Source organism: Aulonocara sp. 'chitande type north' Nkhata Bay, linkage group LG11 (genome assembly GCF_057382095.1).
Source record: "Aulonocara sp. 'chitande type north' Nkhata Bay isolate Kocher_YH1m ecotype deep benthic linkage group LG11, A_spYH_male_GT1.1, whole genome shotgun sequence".
NCBI lineage: Eukaryota > Metazoa > Chordata > Actinopteri > Cichliformes > Cichlidae > Aulonocara > Aulonocara sp. 'chitande type north' Nkhata Bay.
In genome coordinates this window covers 21,965,465-21,989,686 of record NC_141354.1, presented here as the reverse complement: position 1 = coordinate 21,989,686, position 24,222 = coordinate 21,965,465, and the positions used below count along the sequence as shown (strand labels likewise).

The 24,222-nt window shown below is 37.6% G+C and overlaps 1 protein-coding gene across 1 annotated transcript; it reads right to left on the bottom strand.

Annotated features, from left to right (window-relative positions):
• Positions 1 to 148: 148 nt before the first annotated feature.
• ifnlr1 (interferon lambda receptor 1) lies at positions 149 to 9,225 on the bottom strand. The gene is made up of 7 exons (XM_086311106.1): positions 8,892 to 9,225; positions 7,965 to 8,088; positions 6,407 to 6,582; positions 6,109 to 6,293; positions 4,456 to 4,594; positions 3,381 to 3,511; positions 149 to 2,706 (listed from the first exon to the last, which is right to left on the bottom strand). Exons 1-7 carry the CDS (start codon positions 8,938 to 8,940, stop codon positions 1,792 to 1,794), a joined length of 1,719 nt encoding a protein of 572 aa, XP_086167232.1. The 5' UTR covers positions 8,941 to 9,225; the 3' UTR covers positions 149 to 1,791.
• Between the last annotated feature and the right edge of the window lie 14,997 nt (positions 9,226 to 24,222).

Sequence of the window (24,222 nt, the reverse complement as noted above, 5' to 3'; positions counted from 1 at the left end):
AGCTACTTTATCATCATTAGTTGGCTGAAAACATGCACTTAGCAACAGGCGGTTGAGTTGAACTTTGGATTCTTTGCACCGTCCACATCACCTCTTTATTACGTGACGAGGTCAATGTGTACGGCATGTTGCAAGAACTTTCAGTATGTTACAAAACAGATGCAAATTTATTTCGTTGGCATGGTTTTTTCACATAAGCACTGTCTAACCAATATTTTGGTTAGTGAATGCCCATTAATCAAAACATTTCTTAGACATTTCTTCAGAATATGTTCAGTTTTCCCAATCAAGCTTGCATACAGAACTGTGTCTCTGCTACACTCACACTGCAACAGTTTCTAAGGAAGTTCTCCAGTATATAGACATTTTAATAATTTCCAGTAATAACTCAAAACTGAAAATGACACTTTCACAAATTTTACTGTAGAACATGTTACTCAATGGTTGTTATTAAACTCTTATCTCTTAATGCTACTCAGACTTGCAAAGATGAACTTCCAACATAAACAGTAAGTGGAAATTTACAAAGTGTAAATAAAGAACACAGACAGATTATATATCATCTGTTATAAAACAGACGTCTAAAATGTGCTGTACAAAGTTCATTTGTGACTCACATCACATGGTTTCAACACACCTGACATTATTACTTTATAGGTGTATTTAAAAGTCTGCACTGACGCTATTAAAAGCCTCAGTGTTATCTACATGGCGTGCGTGGAAACCAACGCCACCTTCTAATATATGTGATACCGTCTGTTTCCTTCTGCTGGAAGAACAGCAAACATTGAGTTCGTAAACATTGCGATGAAAAAAACCATTTCTTTTTATATACATAAATGTAGCCATTTCATGAATTGTAAATCTGTTAACACTGAAACATGCTGATGAGAAAAGAAATTGAATATATTGTTGTCCTGCAGACATTCAGTCATTTTACTCCCATTTTAAACACCTCAATATGTGACAATAAGTGTCGGGCTCAGTCTGCTGCTGTGTTCAGCCACTATGCAATCGCATTTGTTTTCCCATCTAATCTTTAAGGCTGATCGCCCACATTGTAATTTAAAAATGACCAGACTGGATTTGTGTATTTAGGGTTTGTAATAAGTTGCAACATGTTGTCAAAGAGATAACACACAAACACGCATGCTTGTGATGTGTCATTAGAGTTTTGGGAGTTATTAATAGTGTGCAACTTTTTCTTTTTGTTGCCCATTACATAAAATGTGAGATATGCTATGAATTCCCTAAGAAATGAGATGTTTGTTGACACCTATTCACTTCACTTTAGACATTACACAATGACATATTCAGAACAGATGTTATTAGTTTGGAAGGAGGTAAACTTTGGCTGTTTAACCTCATATAAAATGCAAATTATGTTGTTGTTTTTTGTTTTTTGTTTTTTTTTTAAGTGGGTTTTTTGGCTAAAAAGTGACAGTGACAAAGAATTTGCAGAATTTATAAACAGCAAATGCACCCAGGCTTTTAAATGTAAACCCAGTTAGTTTCTACCAATATTTTGCAATTGTCAGATAATAAATAAAAATATACAAAAATATACGATACAAACAGGAAAATATGCCACGCATAGGAGTGAAATGTACTTAACAATTCAGAGGCAGTTCTCCATCTTGAACAACACAGTGTGTTGCTAACCCACCCATCTACTGGATTTCTGCCTCCAAAGTACTGTCAGTCCTCCCGTCAAAAAAACAGAGAAATGTTCTCTATAGTTATTCAAGGACCGGGATGTGTGGGTGGGGGTTAGGGGTCAATCAAAGTCTATTATTCTTGAATTCTTATTGTCCAACTTCCCAGGAAAATTGGTCTTGATTTCTCTTCTTCTCCCTGGTCTTCAACTTCCTCATTGTCGTCGTCTTCCATTTTGGAGCCATTGCAGGTCCACATGTAGTTTGTCCTTCTGCAACTGTCTATAATAGAAGGTCCGCTACATAATTCAGGCATCCAGTTTTGCTTGTATCCTGATTCAAATGAGACATCACTCGATAGTGTAGTCTCACATTCCTTGTCAGAATCTGGAATAAGTGGTTGAGATGGAGAAAAACGGGTGGTGCAGTATGAGTGGGTTGGTGTCGTTGAAGAGCTATCGTCACATCCAGAATCGGACCACTCTGAGCTATTTAAGCTGAGCAAGGAAGCTAACGATGACTCATCCATAGAGGGTATGAGGTCTGATAGGAGAGGTTTTCTCTCTTTGTTTGACAGGCATGTTGCATCACTATTGCTGCTCTGTGACTGAAAATTGAGGAAAGGCAACATGAGTTTTCCATTGATATCCCGCACTGTGTGCAGCAGCAGCTTCCTATCTGGGTTGGTGTCACAAGAATCAGCATCCGGTAATGGTCTTTCACGTTCAGTGACAGCCTCCTGAATGTCATCATTCTCTTTAGGTAGAACAGCCACAGAACTGTAGATGTCAGAGGACTGGGCACTTGTGTCCTCAGAATTTGGAGTTCTGCGTGTTCCTGTGTCCACAGAGGAGCCAGTGTGGTCTTGCCAGGGAGGGAAAGGGATGTCCTGGGGGGAATAGCCTCCATTCCAAACTGAAGGCCCATTTTTATTCATCTGGATTTTGGCATAAACTATTTTATCCATGTGAGGGCATACCTCGACTTGAGAAATTACGAGAATTCTATCTGGATCCTGCAGTATCTTAGGGGTTTCAGAAGTGGTTACCTCCTGTTTCCAAAACAATGAAGCGATATGGATCAGTCAAACACACACGATTTGAACAATTGATAAAAGTATTTTTAGGTCTACCAAGCTGTTTAGAAATCTGTAGTCAATGCTACATTTTTTTAAATAAATTTTTACTGAGCCTCAAGATTGTAGTACAGAGATATAGATGTAACAAAAGCACAATGCTCCTTTTTATATATACCCCCCCCCCCCCCCCCCCCAAAAAAAAAAAAGAATGAAGTACATCAAATTTCACCATATTTAAAGAAGTGCACCTAAAGGGCAATCGCTCGCACAAAATTAATCGCCATCTCAACAATAAGGGTATACGGTGACTGCCAGGCGAATGTCAGATGGGTATGGTTTTCATTTTCTCTAAATGTTTTAGCAATATATCCCAGTTAATGCTACGTTGATACAAAAAGCAAAGAGAGCATACACAGACTACAAAAAACACCTGTTACCAAACCATGACTCACTGCACATGCTCCTTTGACTTTACTAAAACAACACCCACAGTGTTTCATTGTTTGTATCTTAAGTTGATGCTACACTTTATCAAACTGAATCTGTGTTGAGTTAGTGATGTGCAATTGATATTGATTTTCCGGTAAGACAACATTTCCTTGTGTGACAGTAAGGAAGGACACAAAGACACAAAACAATGGCCTTACCAGTGCTTGTGTCATGCTCTTTGACTTTCCACCTTTCACATATTTGCACGTACACATAGCTGATACTATGACTAAGGCAACCACACCAGCCGCAATCAAGAGAAGCCATTGCAGAAGCATCCACGGATTTTCTGAAATAGAGGAAAGGTTGTTTGATAGACATGTTACAGGAAAATGCTTGAGCACTTAAAAGCAGGGAGCTATAAAACTTCCCAGGGTGACGTGCATGCTTAGGAATGTTCTCAAGGAGTATCCTGACTACACCTGTCACACAGAGCACATGAATACAGACATTCCTGAATTTCCGGTATGTAGAAGTATTTTCGAGATGAACTTGAATGATAGTTAACTGTAACTCCTCTAAAATAATACAGAAATGGATTTTCTGTGAAAACTCCTTTGCACTTGTGGCTTTTACTGTCATATATGGCACTAAGGAATGTACACTGGCAAGCACAGGTGAGAACATTATCTTTGCAAGTCCAATGTGTAATCTTATCTCTTGCCTAATCGAGTTCACAATAATAGGGGTAGATTTTTTTGAGATTTAAAAAGATTACGTTTTTAGTACAGATTTACAGAAGGAACAGCGTGTTTATTGTGTAGCCTCATTTTCTGCTTCATTGCAGTGCCAGTGAGTGCCTCATCTGTGTGGTGCAGATGCAAAGGCTTTAAGAAGCGCTGATTTATAACAAACTGTCTTGATTTATTATCAAACACTGCAGTCACTCGAAGAAATTTGTGCAGTCTGATTAAAGTCAAATGTAAAAAAAAAAGCAGCATTTTCAAGCATCTTAATTTTTGCATTTTCTCTTCAGCAGGTGGACCCTTGAAAGCTTCCTATGGGGTTGTCAAGCAGCACACAATTTTCTCAAGTGAAACCTGATTTTTGTAAATATTATCAGGGTACAGGAGTTTTAAAATAGGTACACAAGTATTAACATCCAAAACTGACATCAAGTTTTGTTGTTCAAAAACAGCCCATCATAGTTTGAATACCAACAAACAAACAACCAACATATTCATGTTTGAATAAAATGATATTTTTATATGCTGTTGCCATTATTGTGCTAACCTGGCAGTGTTACACAGAAGGAGGCGCTCTCACTGCTCGGGCGACCCCAGTCAGAAGATGGTTTGTAGATGACTGTGCCGCAGTATTTAGACTTCTTCTTTAAGTCGATGCTGAACTGGCCAGTGTGGCTCTCAAAGTGCTAGAGGAAAAATACGTTCATATTAATGATAGTTGTGTAATCACAGGTTAGAGCAATCAAACACATTTTGCTGTGTTCTGTTATAATGTACAGGAGAACTAAACATGAACTAATGGTAAATGCTTTTTAAAATAATTTAGAATATGTTTCTCAGCTTGTTACGAAGTTTAAAATCCATGTCAGGGGCCCACTTACAATATAGAGATCAGATTTTATCCAGATCAAGCTTCAGTTCAGTTTAAAATTCAGTTATTCAAAGCCAGTGTGGATTGGTTGTCATAGTAAGATAACCAAAGCCACGAAGTCAAACACAATTCGAAAGCAGGTTTATTTAATGTAAACATATTGGAACAATAAAGGATGTCGTGGCATCACCCGACCGTGACTGTCTTGACATTAGCAAAGGCGTTCACATGGAAGAGAGCACTGCATAATTTGTCTCGATCCTTTTGTCTTGATCCATAGTAGAAAAATAACACTTAGGCAAGGAGAGAATAATTCAGTTATGTCATTTTCTAGCAGTCCATATTTGGAAAATAGATGGGATTTCCTGCCACTGCAGGTAATCAGTTACAGAAGAAAATGGAATCAGCACTCCTTATTCACAACCCTTTAAAATGGCCTTTTAATGTAGCTCTTAGTTTTTTCCCTGATCTTTTGCTTTGGACTCTAATCTGATTTTTCCTATTTTGTGTTTGCATTGTCTCCTTGTTTAAAAATACTTAAAACTCAACCCTATTCTTATGCATTTGTACGCTTCAAGCTAGAAAAAAAAAGTTTCTAGTCAACAACATTAATTTCTCTATGCTCTTTAGTAGTAAAATAACATACAACAACACCCACCCCCAATAATCAGAGCCCACTTGACAAAATGATACAGAAGATAAAAATACAGATATGCAGTTAAGCTCAATACTCATGTTATATTTTTTTTTTTACCCTTTTATTCACATGAAACATAATTATAGCTCCCTAACGTCTGCTAGTGTTTGTTAGTGCGTACTTATGAGTCATTAGTCCTTAGCAAAATATGGCAGTGCAGTGAAACATTATAATATGTCATTGATCACTCATTTACACTATGCTTAACTTTCCTCTGATCACTTAGTTGTTGTGTTTGTAGCTTTCCAAAAACGTGTTACCAACAGGGAAGTTGAAGATGTGTCCTCTGGTGGTCATAGTATTAAAAACATTCATAATGCACTTGAAGGCTGTTAATTTACTCTTATCAGGTGTTATAAATGCTATAAATACTATCACTGAATGGCTAATATTAGCCAATATATATTGGTTGGGCTCAAATAATAAGAATTACCAGAGTTGAGCTTTTTTTAATGTGTGTAGACTGGTTCACTGTTCTTACTGATACATACAGTTGTTGTCATCAGCAAACAGTAGTAGATTAAATGTCTATATTTTTTAAATTTATTGTAATTTTGGTTTCACTTGTGCCGTATTTTACACAATACATAGATATGCACACAGTATGTTTTATATTGTAAATTCCCACTCACCGCTGTAGCCCAATCTGGGTAGTATAAATTCAAGGTATAGATAAATTTAGTCTCCAATAGTACTTTTCTGCCATTAATGATGATGTCTGCAATGGAGACTCCATTTGGTCCCACAGGCAAGGTGACATTAACAAACAGAGACGACTCTGTTGTGGATGTAGACAAGATGGGTGGACCAAAAATAGCTATGGAGAAAAGATGAAGATGGGGAAAAAAAGATGAATCGATGAATATTGCGATATAATAGTTCTTACTATAAGATGCAAGGAAATGTATGATTGAGTATGGGTATTCTTACTGTGTTCTGAAGGTTTAAACCTTGTCTCAGTGGAACCGTGAGCTCTGCCATTAACCAACACCTTAGCGTGGTAAGAAACATCATAAACAAAGGGCGTTTCTGCCGTCAGGTCACAGTACAGGACGGTGATATTCTGACACTCGTCTTTTATCTTGTATGACTGATCACTATCATCACTGTAAAGAGAGTAGTGCAATATAATCGAATTTTGATAGCAAAGTATATTAATTATTCATTATAATCCTTGTATATTATAAAAAGTTGTGAAAACCAGCATTCAAGCACTGAAAATATTATGCGCCTCAATGGCTGCACTGAATTCACAGAATTCTCCATAATCATTTTACCACACATACGTTTTTTTTTATTTGAGAGAGACAAATGAGCATTTTGTTTTAATAAGAAACCATTATCCTGCAGGCATGCTAGTCTTTCTCTGCAGCTAAAATGAAGCTGAAAATCACTCCAGAAATTTCAAGTGACAGTAGCTGGGAGAAAAGTCAATTGGATAGGAGGAGCACTTGACATTTGTCTAAGAAACTACATCATGATTAATTGGACAAGATGACATTTCCACTTTGTGGAGGCCGTTTGTAGAGACTGATTGAAAAGAGTAAAAAAAGAAATCAGCTTGGAAGCTTCATATGAGTATTGGAGCTCTCTTTAGTGACGAAAGCAGCATAGAAACAAACACGTAGGCTGCTAATCACTTGTAACAAGCCTTATTTTTTTGGAGATATTTAGACGTTCCTTAGAAGTTTTCTAAGCCACACAACAGCATGATAAACTTGACTAACTGTGGGATTTTTGAGGCACGTTGTGAGTCACTGTGTTTTTATAAACACACATGTAGGGGAGGAGAGAAAGGGGGAAAAGAGGTGGTGAGGGAAAGCAACAGAGGGGCCTCTACTCTTTGCAAAATAGATTTCTAGATCCTGACGGATAAGAATGGCAATTTTCTATGTTTTTGTATGAAGAGATCCAATCTCAAATCTCCAAAAACCGTCATCAAAAATGTATGAATCATTAGAAAAGGCCTGAAATCAGCTTAGATTTTATCAGGATTTACTCAAAGAGTAATTGAATATTTGTTTTTGTCTCTGCAGTAGCCTGTATGTGAGCTCAGAAACAGAACAGTATTTTTCCACTGCAGTGGGGTAGTTCATGGAAGGACCATTAACAGTGTGTGTCTGTGGCAATTTTAGTCTTTTTTTAAATGTCTTTAGTAAACATACAGAAATGATAAAACAGAGATTAAGATTATTTTACACAAGTCATGTGAGCAGAGGACATTTGTAAAAATAAGCAAGGTTTTGTCCAGCATGCCATACCTGCCATCGCAACACTACATCTATATACAACCCTAAATCATGTGGCACCCAGCCCTGTGTTCTTAACTTGTTGTCAAGTTGCATTATAACTTTTCCACGACAGTTTGTAATGAGACACCAGCAACACTTGGCAAAAAAGTGTGTTTGCATTGGCCCCTTATATCAGAGCAACAGTGCAGGGAAAGTACAGCTGTCACATAATCTTGCATCAATCATGCTGGACTTACTTCTTGTACTTGACACTATAGAGTAACCTTTGCCCTGGAAAATCACTCTTTGCAGGATCCCAGTGGAGTATGTTATTGAAATTCCTGGAGTTAAATTGCACTGTGACATTGCCAGTTGAGGATTCTGTAAAGACAAAGGGAAAAGTCTGTCAGTCTTTTGCTACAAATAATAATCCTTTGTTTGAATAAGTGATTTCTTTTGATAGTATTTTTAAAACCAATAAATTCAAAATGAGTCATTTCTGTTGCTTTTTCTTAATACAGTCGGTCTAAAAGCATTCGTGCCCTCAGCTAATACAGCTGCCTGAATTTTGAACTAAAGAGGGTAGCAGTTACCCAGTATAACTGAACTGAGCACACACTGGATTGGGACTGCGGGGAGATCATTTAAGATGGGCTTTGTTTCAACAGGTGGCTGAAACTCAAGAAGCTCTTGGTTCCTTTTCCAGTCATATCTTTGATACATGGATATAAAACTCGGCCATTTCCCAGGCTGTGACTCAGGATGGGAAACCATATCCTTTACAAGCTGCATTTTGGAGTCAAACCATACGCACAGATTTAGTGGTTCAACAGCGCAGATTGTATTATTATATTTCAATTTTAAAGTGCATGAAGTTTATCGAAAGCTTGAAATTTGGACACAGTAAATTCAGAATTAGCTTTTTTTAAAATTAGTGGTTCAATGTCATCTATTAAAGACTCCATTTTTTTTTTTTTTTTTTTTTTTTGTGGTCATTTACAATGGCCAAGGAGTTCTCGGTCACCGAAACTCTTTCATTTCAAATAAGAGGGAATAACTCAATTCTGCAAGTGTTTCTTTTTTATTTCTGCTGTTAGAAAATAATGATCCATTTAGTGTAAGCCTGCCTCTAGTTGACACCTGTAAATAAGAGAAAAAGATCCAAATTAACTTGCTGTACTCACCAAAGCAGAAAAAGAGAAGCATCATAATGTTCATGAACCACATCTTCATCACTTATGTGGGCTCCAAAAATTCCAGGTAGTTCTGCTCTCTTTTAAGTAAAACCAAAAAAATACAAAAAAAGGGGGAAAGAAACACACACACACACACACACACACAAACACACCTGCATAAAAAAGCTACCTGATGTCAGAAATCTTCCCAAACAAAACCTGAATGAATGTGAAAAACGCTGTTAAGTCTTGGAGCTGAATAAGGTTTCAAAGCATTTCCCTGCCTCTGCTTCTCAACCATCTCTGATGCGATCTAGGAAAGGAGTGGCTTTACTCAGGTGTGCAGGTGTACTGGACTTTGACTTGCCATAACTTTGTTCCTGTTTTTCTTCTTGCTATATGTCCCGCCCATTTTCTGTTTTTCAGAATTACAACTTCCTTCTTTCTTCCCTCCCTCCTCACCTTGAGTCAGTCAATCTCTCTCTGGACTTGTCTTTCAGGTTTTCATGGTTTACTGGAAATGATCGAGATTTGAAACTGGAAAAAACAGAAAGTGAAAGAAAAAAAACTTTGCGTATATATGGGTCACAGACCACTGTTATATATGCTGAAACAGCCCAGGGTTGACACTTATAACACACAGTTCAGGCAATAAATACATAGATGTGCAAGTTATGTCACAGTTTCTGTAAGTGTAGTACTGTCTGATTCAGAAAGCTGTGGGATATGTGCTGTGGAATTCTACCTGTTTTGGAGGTTACAATGAAAAGATTAAGGAACAATGCCCAGTGGTTACAAGATACTGGCTCATTCACACAGATCATCTGCCAGTAGGCTTGGCTGGTACTAGAAACTCATTTTCTTTTGTTCTTTGCATGATTCACAGTTCCATATAAACCTTACTTATAGGCGTTGGACCCTCTTAGTTAATTCTATGTGATTTTAACGACTCTACCTTTGAGGCAGGCTTTGCTTGCTTTAAACCAGCTTTCTTGTGATTGGCTGCTCCTTCCATACAGAAGTCTGCCCTCACAGACATACATCACATACATATATAGACGCTTATGCCCCATCCATCCATCCAAAAATCTTTTTAATTAGATATTAGCTTCATATAGATTGGTTATAGGTATTATTTTTCATTTGTTTTTATTTGAAACATTGCATAAGATTATCTGAAATGGTTTGCATCCTGAAAAATAAAATGGCATGTCATCTATAGCAAAAGTTTGCTGATGGTTGAAAATCTGTTAAGTTCTTTTCTTGATTTTCTGACAACAACAATTATAAACAGACTGGAAGAGAGCAACATTATGAAGTAAAACAAAAGTTAATTGTAAAAGTGTACTTGATATTAAACTCTTTATGCTGTACTGTTGACATAAAATGGTTGAGCACGAAAGTCAATGGCTCAAACACAGAAAAGAACGGGTGACTGATCACGTGAAAAAATGAATGCAACCCAAGTTCGTTGACACAGCTATCGCTTTCAAACAGAGGCCTAGTAGATTGCCTGGTTAATGTTTCTCATGGCAGAGAGTTTGATTTGTTTGAACAGGAAATACATGGTTATATGGCTTGAATATCCTTGTCTTACACTCATCAAAAAACAGGCTCCTGGCTCCTGAAAAGAAGTGCGTAAGCTAAGTTGAAAGCTTAATGGGCAATTCATGGGTTTCAGAGTTCAAATTCCTCAGCCTAATTTTAGATTTTCATCTAAATTTTTAAATACATATTAAAAAAGTAACCAAGGTTACCAAAAGATTTTATGATTTTTCGCTCACTGAAAATTAATGTGTAATCTCTTGGCGACAAGCGGCATACTAAACAATTAGGCACTTTATGACAATATATAATGAGGCAATTAAAATTTTGGACCAAAAAGCTATAGGGGCACAACTTAAGAAATTAAACATGTTAAAGTTTGATAATTTTTATCACATTCACTAATCCAAAGTTAACACATAAATATTTACATAATCAGGCTACCCTGGTACTCAGTGACCTTGTGGTTCCTCTTAAAGTTCTGAGTTTAGAAACACTCAGAGCACTTACTGAAAATTATGAGATGTGTGTATTTTTTATATATAAATTGCTTATGCTATTGATTTTAAAGTCAGCTTAGGTTCTTAACGTTGTGGTGTTGTGATGTTCATGCGACATATTTGTCCCCATTCATTATCTTTTTTTTAAATATGTAGGCAGACATCTCAAAGCTGGGAGTGCCTATTGTATATAATAGGAATGCAGTTATTATGCAATATTGGATAAACGTGTTAGGCATCAGTAGCTCTCACAGTTAAAACAGACGCCCTGTTTGAAGGGAAATGTAGTTTTACGTGTTGATGCAGTCATGCTTAAGTGAACTTTGGACTTGTAAGTCTTCAAAAACATATTTATTTATATAAATGTTAGATACTCATAATTTTTTTATCCGACAGACAGACTTCCGGCTCACAGGATACTTACTGTTAAGGTTGTTAAATGTACAGCCAATCTTTAATCCAGAAACACTGCAGGTCTCACGGGGAAGCAAAGTGATCACATTAAAATATTGTATGCCACTCTGAGCTTTAGAGTCATAAGTTTCATCGTTAATTGCTCGCTTATGTGGCAAAGGGCAAATCATAATCAAATTTAACAAAACAACAAGCTGACAAAGACTGACTTTGAGAGTTGGGAGTCTGAGCCTTGAGTTATGACCGTAAGTCACAATTTAAAATGCTCCCACGATTTGAAAAGCAAAACTTATTTCTACTTGGCCTCTAACCCTCATTCTTTCCCTGTTTTAATGTGATTAGATTTTGTGATGGCGGCCTAGTTTTCTGATAAATTATGCATGCTCTTATAATCTGTGGGCTTGTTCAATTAAAACTAAGAAGTAAATGTCATTGTTTTGCTTTGCCTTCCCACTTTTTTTGGACAAAATGAATACATTAAAGCATTGAAACCAGCTCTTAGGACAAAGTATATACATGAGGTGTAAATGAGAATGATTTTGAAATCCAAAATGCTCTTTTCTACTACATATTGACATATAGGTGATGGAATCATAAACACAGAAGCAATATCTGTAGGTCAGGCTGAAGTGTTTTATGGTGATTTGATGTTTGCCCCTGAAACTAATATAGACTATTTTGCTAGACTTCTTTACTTTGACAATAAGGTTTAAAGAAAAATACTAAAAGCGAGCAGTTTGCTGCTGAAATACAAGCCTGAGGTTCCCCCTCAACAGAAAAGTCTTAAGTCTTGCGTAAACATCTTATAAAGATGTCTTTTTTAAAAATCCTTTACAGAATGAAACAAAGCATATCAGGAGTTAACACAGATCGCATGCAGTCTAACAACCTCTCTTACTAATTTAAGTCTCTTTCTTCCTAATAACTGTATGTACACAATCTGCTTATCATTGCGTTGTTTTCAGTGGGTTATGGTCTATGACACCTTATTGTTGACAACAACATTTTGGCTTTAGTGCTTCAATGCTTGCCATGACAAGCACTGAAGAAGGTGTAATACACAATATACTAGCCTTGAAGTGGCTAAACAACGAAAACAGACTCTACTGGGCTGTCAAAGCTGATGTATGACTCTGCTTTCTGCATCTAGACACTATGCTAAAGAGTAAGTAAAGGCAAAAAAAAGAAGAAAACAAAACAAACAAAACCACAATATAAAAGAAATCTGTGCTTGTACAGAGTTTCCAATGACTTTTATTATAAAAAACGTTATTATTTTTTTTTTTTTTTTTGGGAGAACATTTTGTTTGTGAAAGAATCTTTGCTTTTCCTATTGTTGTCAAATTAAATTACAACAGGAGAAACAAAAGCTGTGATTTTCTTAGACACAACCTGTGGAAGAGATGTGATGCACTTCTGTAGCCTCTTGCACTTCAAGAACATCATCATTTAAAATGACTAATATGTTTCATTTGTTTTCTTTGTTGATGATCATGATCTATCTTTAATTTTCACTGAAAGTGAAAAAGCAGATTAAAAACCAGTGGAGTAAAAAATATATTGAGTTCAGGATCAGAAGCATCTTTGATCAGTCAGCAGTGTCATTCATTATTTGACAAAACTGAATACACAGAGAATTTTCCCCCCCGCTTTCTACAACAATGCAGGTGTAAGGAAGCATTGCTTGTGCAAAAAAGCCTGATTATCCCAAAAAAGCATACTGTAACGAAATATAAGTAAGGGGAAGACAGCCCTATTCATACTCACACATTCACACAGTCACAGGGAATGAAGGAAAATTAGAACACGGTGGAAAGAATAGGAACTGGAAACAGGACAGAACAGGAAATGAATAAACTAATATAAACAGTAACTGGATTTAAGAACTGAAAATTGCAAATCACAGGAAAATGACAGCCTTCCCCTGATTTGCAGCTCCACCCTGTATTCTATAGTAAAAATAGCTAGTTATATATCAGAATCAGAATACTTTATTGATCCCCATGGGAAATTATTTTGGTTACAGTGCTCCAGTACAAACAGTAACACAGACAGACAATACACTAAGTAAGGAATGGCACAATATATACATGTATGTATGTCTCAATAAGTGATATGTGTGTGTGTGTGTGTGTGTGTGTGTGTGTGTGTGTGTGTGTGTGTATATGTCACTTATTGATAAATAGCTGAATAAGAAAGAAGAGCATGTGCAAAAAATATAGTAGGTTTTCTTTATAGTTTTTGGAAATGCTTGTTTTGTCTATAGTAAAATTTCTTAGTTTTTATTATTATTATTATTATTATTATTATTATTATTATTATTATATCCTAGTAAGTATGAATACTACCAACATTTCTGGCCACAGTAAATGTAGCATGAAAGTTACGTGGCACATTGCTGCCCATCCACCTCCTTTATTTATCCAGGAAGTGTCTTGAGTTACACTGTTTTATGAGAGACTTGGCCAAAGTGGCAACTTAAGATGGGCGTTGCATAGTTACACAAAAACACATTGTGCATTTTCCACTAAAACTGCACACAGTACTGAAAACAGGGCCCGAGAGACATGACGGATACAATCTTCATACACTTTTATATAATGGGTGCTACTTGCTGCTTCACTAATTCTGCTAATTATATTTACCCCCTTTTTGCCACCTTCACCCTTTTATATTGTTCTCCCAACAGTCCCTTTTGAAAGACCTCAAGTGAAACTGATCAGCCCAAAAAGAAACCTCACGCACTTGACAGACGAGCTGCACTTCTTCAATACAAAGAAAATATGTGTCTCACGCAATGTTTGAGCGAATGAATTTGTGAGAGGCAGGTCAAAAAGTAACCTACACACAGTAACCTTATCCAGCACAAATTGGGTTAAAAAATACATTCTTTGACTTCTGCATTAATGCCATTTTAAATATATATAAAGCTCCTTTAGGCTCATCAAGAACATAGACAGAAGCTGAACAATTTAATTAACCACAACAAGGAGGAGAGGAGGTTATTATAATGAGGCTTGAATGTATACTCTCTGAAAAACTATAGCAGAAAATAGATTCTTCTAAACAACAAACTCGCTAATGGGCAAATAATGGTTTTGTGATGTGTGCCCTTTTCGTAAATTAATGAGAATTTTTTTTGTTGTTTTAAATGTAAAACTCATCTACCATGTGTCTTGAGGCGAAGACCCTTGGCTTGATTGGTAATGTGATTTGCATGGTGCATGCCTGGCCTATTGCCATGACATTATCCAAACCCATCAATTAACACTAGATCATTATAACTTTAGCAGGAGGTGGAGGTGTTTGAGTGCAGCGAGTCAAAAGTGGAAAACAGCTGGAACATTTACTTAGATGAGATGGGAATCTATTGGTGAAATGCATGTAGGCCATGTCTGCTTTATATTGCAAGCACACAATGCATTCTGCCCTTCACAGAGTCTTATTCCAACACAGGATTGTTGATGTGGACCGGATTTCTTGATGCAGATATTATGTTGCTTGAATAATGCATTACAACCACAGATCCCTGATCATCAGCTGTCAGAAGAGTGAGGTTGTATCCTTAAAGAGATGAGTCTTTTTAAAGTGCCCATGTTATGCTCATTTGCAGATTCATATGCTTTTCCAAGAGGTTTGCTTTGTTTTGCTCCCACCGTTTTAAGATATGTAGATCCGTCTCTTAAACTAGTACAAGCACACAAAACACAATGGAAGGAAAATGAAAAAAAAAAAACCACAGCAGAGGTTTTTCTGGGGAAACGGTAATGAGACGGAACAGCTGAGCAGCTGCAGAAGTGACAGAAACAGGATTAAGACGTGGAAGATCTGTCAGCTTTGTGGGGGAGAGATGCAGGTATGTGTGTTTTAATTGCATCATTCATAAAAGACTGAGATACTAAGATACATATTTACTATTAGTTTGCTACGGCTGTCCAATTATGTTATTCTCCCCAAAATGGCTTCCACTGTTTTTTATGTGTTTTTTGTTTATTTATTTATTTTTTTGAGCTTTTGCAATGTTTTATTCTACTTTCATTGTGTTTTGTGCTTTCGCAGCATTTTTCTGATTGCTGGTGTTTTCTGAACTTGTAGTGGGTCACTGTAGACACCACCCCAGGTAAAGAAAATAGACAAATGAGTTGATGAATTATCAGTTTTAAATAATGTTAATGTTTATATCTTACTATACCACACCATTTTTTTTTATTGTGTGCAAACTCCTCTTGGCACACAGGTACATCCCCCTTATCTACTGTATATCCGATACCTTCATGTCATTGCCTTATCTAGCAGCCACCTGAGCTAAAATGACCCCATGTGTGGCACCTTATAAAAACATTTTATCGTTTTATTTCATGATAATTGAATGTAATTCATATCCACAAAACTTTGATCTATGATTGATATATTATGATGCCATCATGTTGCCTAGAAACAACCTCAGTGACTAAAATCACAGACCAAACATGAAATATTGCCATCCTAGTCCTGGTTCATTGACCCAGTAGTTTAAGTTTGGTTCTGGACTTGTTGTTTATGTCTTTGATAGAAGTTGTCTTGGTCGTTGTGTTTAGTACTCTCTTGTGCTTCTGAGTTTGTAGTCCTTGGTTTTTGTCTTGTTATGTTTGTTGCCCTCTCCATCCCTCGGTCCCGTTTCTTCAACTCTGTCATGTTTGTTCCTCTTCCTGGGTCTAGTCTGGGTGTCTTGAGTCCATGTATGAGTTTAGGTTTTATAGAAGTTTCTAAAGTCTCTTTTGCTTTTTGTGTTGTTGCCATAGTTTCATATATACAAAGCTAGTAAAGAGTATCAAAAACTTTGTACAGTAACTAATACTAAAACTTACTTTAAACCAAGTTAAAAATAAAAAAAATAGACTTAAAAAAAACTAAGGGTATTTTTGTATTGACAAAGCTGAAACAACGGGAAGACACGTAGGAAATGTTTTTAGTTGTTGTCAAATTTTTCAGGGCAACCAGCACGAGGCAGGTTTAGTATTATGATTATTGAGGTTGGGATGTCACACAAACATCTCAGTGTTTGGATTAAAGTACTCATTCAAAACTTGCTCTTGCCCCTGGTAAATAGCCTGTACAATTAAATTGCACTGAAAACGAAAAAAAAAATCAACAAAAACTCAAAACATTATTAAAAACATAAATAAATAAAATAGAAAACTAATGCAAAATACCAAACTAATAACCTTTTGGGGGGCAGCAGTAAAGTATCAACACAATAACCACATTCACTCAAAATGTTTGCAATAAATTGGATCAAATGTAAGAAATAAGTTCAGGTTCTGTCGTTATGTGTTTTGTGTGCTCACAGGGGTGGTGAGCACATGTGAAGTGGGAGCTTTGAGTTTCCTTATTTCAAACAATAATGCCAACAGTGTCAGTGAAACAGCAATAATAAAACAATATGTAGATGCAACTGAAACTTTGTGGCTATGTGAAGCATAACTTACATAAAATTGATGATGTGATAGTCTAACCATAAAAAGTGATCACAACAACAGAACATCATGAACATCATGTTATGCAGTCCTGTGTTTAATCTGGATCTTCGTTATGTGTTGTTATTTCCAGTTATGTGTGCGGTCTCTGAAGTCTTTCATAGACTATCGTACTCTGTTGACTGTTGGTTCCATTGGTTTGGTCTTTACTGAGCCGGGATGGAAATGTGTAGGAATGTTTTGATGTTTAATGCAGTCTATGCTTGAGTTATCATAGCAGAAGCAACTCAAGTGATAAAAAATGGTCTGCTAAGCAGCTTCCTCTTTGTTTGGGTGTGTGTGTGTGTGGGACCAGCCTGTAGGGTTATGCATATGTGTTACATGGTAAAGTAGATGAGTTACAGAAGAAAAGCCTGTACTACAAATGAGCTGTTACAAGGAGTTTGCAAGTAAGTGCTTTCTCAGGGAAGCAATAACTGCCTTCGGCAAGAACTTTGTAACTTTCAGACCTTTTTCTCACACTTAAAAGTTATATAACACAACGAAGAAAGGGGTGGTAGTGGTTTAATCTGCAGTTCAACATTGCACACAGATCTTTTTAATGTGTGCAGATGCATGCTTCCATATAGACTCTGTCCATCTAGTCTAGTTCTCACCCCATGTCATAAAAAATTACTGTGCTGTTTGAGATTTTATATAAGCTAGTTGTTTCCAAACTTGTGTCTTTATCCTGCTGAAATGCTGGTGCCTTTCAGACACCAAATATTGCTTTAGCTTTAGTATTAGTATTTAGTATAGTATTTATTTATTTATTGTCATTGTCAAGAACAATGAAATTGCGTTTGGGGCTTCCATACAACCCAAAAAAAAGAAGAAAATAATAAATACCCCTTAAAACCCAAGTGTACATATTTAACCCAGTGTGACTCCAATGCAATAAGACAATCCTTAGCAATAATGTTCGTAGAAATTCAGACAAAGACCTGAGAAACATGACAAAATACAACAATGCAACCCATTCAATATTATTGTACTGTGAGATATGATATCAGATATGATAGTTATCTATTTAAGAAAGAGGGGGGGGGGGGGGGGGCAGGAGGGGGAAGAGAATAAAGATATGATGCACCAATGCAGACCAGTTCATTGCTATTAAGAAGTTGGATATGGTTATTGTCCGTGAGAGGGGGGCAGAGAGTTCAGGAGCCTCACAGCCTGTGGATACAGGCTGTTGGCCAGTCTGGATGTTCTGGCCTGTATAGACCTGTACCTTCTCCCTGAGGGCAGCAGATGGAAAAGGTGGCGCGCAGGGTGATGTTGGTCCCGCAGGATACTGTGCACCCTCCTCAGACAGCGAGTGGGGAAGATATTACTGATCTCTGGCAGACTTGTTCCAATAATTCTGCCAGCTTCTTTCACCACCCGCTGGAGTGCTTGCTGATCGGCCTTGGTGCAGCTGGGGAACCACACTAGAAATCCATACGTCAGAACGCTGCTGATGGCACAGTTGTAGAAGTTCAACATCAGAGATCTGGGAATGTGTGCGCTCCGCAGTCTCCTCAGGTAGTAGAGGCGCTGTTGGGCCTTCCGTACAACTGAGGTGATATGGTTGCCCCAGGACAGGTCCTCGGTCACAGTTACCCCCAAGAATTTAAAACTGCTCACCCTCTCCACCGCCTCACTGCCAATGAAGAGAGGCAGATGGTTGTTATGACCCCTCTTCCGGAAATCTACAATGATCTCCTTGGTCTTTTTGGTGTTTAAGACCAAGTAATTGTCGTGGCACCATGACTCTAGTTGTTGCACCTCTGTCCTATAGTCCTATATCCCTACTTTAAACCATGTAGACTTAGGTTAGCACCAATTCACCAGTTCTGTTTTATCTTTTTTGAGCTATTCTAATTCTACTCAGAAAATTGTTGCTGTGTGGATCTCCCTGGTCTCTATCCTGAATGAGTTGGGCAACTCAAAGGGAAAAAATGTGAAAAGGAGCCAAGCAAAGGTTTTCACCTAACATATTTTACAGCTTTGAGTTGATATCTGTCTAGTTATAATCTAAATTCTACTTATGGTGAGCTGAAGTCATAAATAAAACTCTCTCTCTTGCTAGCAGCAGAAGTGCTTTTTATTGGCCACATTTTAATGTACCATGAAAAAGTGACACTTTTTAATTAGAGCATCAAGTCAGTTAAACTTTTGGGATATTGATCTGGTCAGTTAAGTAGTAGAGAGAGTTGTTAGTCAGCTTCAGCTGCCTTGTTGTAAATAAAATTAACAACAAGTGCAGTAAAGGGGCAATAATTAGGGTCAGTGTCACTAATGGTAGAATCAGGCAGTGCCTGGATCCATACAGAGGTTGGACAGGTAGTCCAGGTCCTCCAGGATATCACATCAACATCACAAGAATGTTTCTGTGTCTCCCTCCCACAGTCTTGAGCACATGGATGAGAATCCAGGAGATGGGGCAGCTCTCCTGACATCCTTAACTCATCAGCAAGACCGGTATCTGCTCCTTTGTGCAAAGAGGAACAGGATGAACACTGCCAGAAATCTCTAACAGGTCTTTAACCAAACAGTTAGAGGGTGGCCCGAGGCCCCAACATCCTCTAGTGGGCCCTGTGCTCGCTGCCTGGCACTGTAGAGCCCAACTGGCATGGACAATAGAATACCAGAACTGGCACCATTGGTCCACCACTGGGGCCCTGTGCTTTTCACAGAGGAGGTTCACCCTGAGTACATGTGACAGATGTTAAAATGGTCAGGAGAAGCCATGAAGAACATGCTGCCTGTAAAATCATTCAGCATGACCACTCTGGTGGTGGGTCAGTAAAAAGGAAAGCAAAAAGAAAGATACTGTTGAACTTAATGGTAGATAAACCATTAAGTCATTTAATGTGTACTACTGTATGCTGTATGTATGTTACATGCTAATTTACTCTCTGCTTAATAACACTGTTCTGAGCAGGGAGAAAACAGGTCTGGGTCATTGAGCCAAAGCTTGTTTTCTCATTTAAATTGCTCCGGCTCAGCTAAATGGAAATGTGCTGCAGATCTGTGCCTCAGTCCATGTAGGAGCAAACATTAATCCATTAAGTAAATCAATGATTATTAGAGTAAAGACAGCCAATATGCAGCAAACCTGGCTGTGAGAGTTTTCAATGGCGGCCTTGTCATTTTTAACTCAACATTAGTGAGAGTTGTGAATCTGAAGCAGGCACCTTTGAGAACCAGGAAAATACAGGCCTAGTGGCAGAATTTACTTCAGGCCCCATGCGTCATCCTGGGTTGACAACTACTATCAATCTTTCTTCCCAGGAAAGCAAGTATATTGGACGTGGATAAAAGACAAAATGCATCACAACAGAATAATTCGTAAACGAATGCAAGCCCTTGCTGGGCTTCTCTGAGGATACACAAATCAAAATGTGACAATTCTAAGGCCCAAACCACCTCCTAGCCTGTTGCCAGTGCAATATTTTACTGATCTTCACTTCACCTTGGGTATTGAATTATTAGGGAGTCATAAACGCGTCCTCCGAAAGGAATAAGGTGTCCTCCATGTTACGAGTGCATTTGTCCTCATTATTGCATTTTCAGGGAGGAATTTAAGGGCTGCATTTTTTTCATTTCTCAAAAGTGAGGTGTCTCTTCTTATATCTCTGGCTGTTTGTCTGGATTTGCACTATAAAGAGATCTATTCCTCAAAACATCTGGCAAGGCTATAACTAATATCATCACTGTCTTTTTATAAACCCTGACCCCAAAGAACAAGTTTTTATTTAGTCCTTTTGGGTAAAGAAACTGGGAAATAATGCAGCCCTTTAGCTTGTACAGATGATGTATTGTCTTCAGAATCTTCATAATACAATCAGAACATCATTATGCTCTCTTTTAACAGTAATTTACTTTTTTTTTCTTATTAAACAAAAACAATAAAGTTAAATTTTACATTTCTATAAGCTCAACTGACATTTTATAAGGTACACCTTGCTAGCATTGGGTTTGACCCTTTTCTCATTTATCATGAACTAGATTCAACAAGGTGCTGGAAATATTCTTCAGGGATTCTGGTTCATATTGACATGATAGCATCACACAGTTGCTGCAAATTTTCCATGATGCAAATCTTCTGTTTCACCACAACCCAAAGGTACTCTGTTAGATGGAGATCTGGTATACTGTGGACCCTTTGAGTACAGTGAACTTATGACCATGCTCAAAAAACCTATTGATGTCAACTACGGCTGTGTGGCAGGTAAGGCAGGACTCCGAAACAAAACTAAACTCTGTAAGGCACAAAACTAGGAGACATGGAAACTCGAGGCAGAACACACAGATTAAACAGACAACACAATGAGCAGAGGGAGACTGAGGACATGAATACACACACACACACACAGAGATAACGAGAGGATGGGCAACAGGTGGGAGCACAGCTGGAGCTAATTACTCACTAAAGAGACAAAGGAAGCAAAACAGCACACAGGACGAGAGACTATCAAAATAAAACAGGAAATAAACTCACAGGCTTGATACCGAGACTGGTGAGAAACAGACGAGAGATTGACAACAAGTGACTAATCACTAAACACGTGATGTTGAACACAGGCGAGGCATGATAACAGAAACCTAAAGACTAAATAACAACACCAAGGATCATGACATTTGAGATTATTTGAGCTAATGACATTCAGTGTTATCTGACTCCTAGCAGTCTGTGGTCATAAAGGGATGGGTAGGTTGTGATGTTTAAATTATGCTCACTTTGTATCAAGTGGTTCAAAGGGTCACAAGAAAATATCACCTTCACACTATTACACTATCATGTGGTGGAGGAGGTGATGGCAAGATGGACATACTTTCATGCTGTTTACACAAAAATCCAACCCTGCATCTGTTTTTTCCAGCAGAAATCGAGACTCGATAAAGAAATTGAATTGAATTGAATTGAATCATTTGACCACGAAAAAAGCAACTCTGACTAGCTATGTAACACATGTAAAGTCTTAAATACTTCATCCCATCAGCCATATGTATACATGTCTGTATATAGTTGTCTCCTTAAAGGGTGAGAGACTGAACAAAACGTTGCACAAACATTGTTTTTTAAAAAATATTAAAATCCCAAATCACCTGGATTATCACATTATATTCATTTCATCTCCAAAAGCTGTTCTGACGTAGAACACAATCTGAAAAACGTGTTGCATTGATTTATTGAATCAAGTATCAGCTCTGAACCAAAACTGAGACCTTTACACAGACTTATAGATGCTTGGAAGTGAAAAGATTCACCACTGTCAATGTTTGTTCTTTATAAACTTAAGCTTGCATGGATCTTCTATGAGCAGCCACACCATAAATCTGAGAAAGCAAAACAAAAAACAAAGATTTAGAACCTCCAATAACAACATTTTTATTCTTGCAACAAAAGATCAAACTTGCTGACTCACTGCATCAAATATATTAGTGACATGCCTAACAAGTAACAACACCAACCGTGGCCTGGAGTAAATCTTTGATTGTCAGAGGATTTTGATTTTGTACAACAGTAAGGTTAGTCATCCGTTTTTCTCAATGTCAGCTTTACGGTAGCGGCTAGTTTTGTTAGAGTCGACAAAGCAACTTGCAAATCTTTTCACATCATGAGACAGACTTGGCAGGCTCTGGATTGTTTCCTTCCCTCAACAACAACCCGAGTCCACAACTTTTTTTGTAGTTTTGAAGAGAGTTTGCATGGCCTTGTTTGCAGAGCAACGTATATGCAATTAAACCACACTGACTAAGCCGTTCAGAGCCAGGATTATTTTGCATGGTTGTGACGTTTTTTGTGTGGCTAGACTCCCTTGGGTTTTTCTCACATTTAGAAAACTGATTACCCATTCTGACAGCATGGACAACATTAAGCCAAAGCACACAACGCCACTCTTCAAAATCAGTCAACGTTGAAATTAAATTAAACCGAAGATATAGAAGAGAACAAAAGGTTCCAACTGGCTGGTGAGAGAAGATGGTTAAATGAAACCATTCTATTTCTCAACCAGCAAGAAGTGTCTCTTCTAAACTTGGATTATTGAAGAGAGCCTGAGCTGTTTACAGATACTGATAGAGAAGGATTCAGGATTCCCGTGGACAGACATGATAACAAGTTAATAAGCCACTAAATCAAATGCACATCTATACAGTGCCATGAAAAAATCCTGTCCCCTTCTTGATTGGTGTTTTTTGTGTGAGTTCCTTTCATATTTGTCACAATAAATATTTCTAATCATCAAATTGTATTTATTAAGGAAACAAGCCATTTAAGCCTACCTGTCCCTGTGTGAAAAAGCTTTTCCTCTTAAACCTAATAACTGGCTGAGCCACCCTTGGCAGCAACACCTGCAATCAAGCATTTGCAATAATTGGCAATAAGACTTTGACATTGCTGTGAAGGAGGAGTGGAGGCCAATGCTCCTTTGCAGAATTGTTTTAATTCAGCCACACTGGAACATTTTCAAGCATGAATGAACTCTGCAAAATGCTGTCAATTTTAAAAAAGACAGCTTTAATAACAGACTTTTTCTGCTTTCCCGCAGAGCGTAATCTGCAGCACATTGTCCTCTTTTTCCCACATCTGTAAACGTCTGGACAGGGAAAGAGGAAACTGATCATTTACAGAGATCATCAGCAGATCTTTGAGTCTGTGAGTCAATAAAAACATACCTCGATTGTAACTTGTGAGTGATGCAGTACATAACGGTCAGATTAGGGCTGACCTTTCTACACAGGTTTGTCTACTCGTCTCTGCCAGCCTCCCCTCTGTGGATTAACTTTATCTAGTCAGTCTATGATGTTTTTTTGTTTTTGTTTTTGTTTTTTTGTTGCTAGTGTGCCAGAATTTGTGAAATCAAATAAAATTTAGATTTCAAAAAGCTTAATAACACCTCAAAATTACCTGAAACGCAGCATAACCATTGCCCAAACTGCATACATATACCTCACAGATTTATGATTCTGTGTTTCCCAACTGCTAAAATGTAACAAAACAAGTGCATACACCACAAATTATACATACTGCAATGGTACATGTAACACAATTTACTTACAGTCTTAACTTAATGCCACACCCCAATCATAAATATTTTTGACCATAGGATTCTTGGTGTTTCTTAAAATTAGCTGAGTACAGGTAAATAGGAAGAGGCAACTTCAGAGTATACCCTTCCATCTCTCTCCACAATGTTCTCTTATAAATAGTAAAACATTAATGTCCTCAGCCATGCCGCCCGGTAGTACCATAGTGGTTTTGGGCATTTAAGCCCTTCACTGTCTTAAATCAAATACAATGGTGATAGGTGCAGCCTGGAGTGTCTGTTCTTCAATAAAAACTCAATGAAAAGTGTCGTCAGTTGAAAAAAATAAATTGTTTGGTGGTGGCAGAGG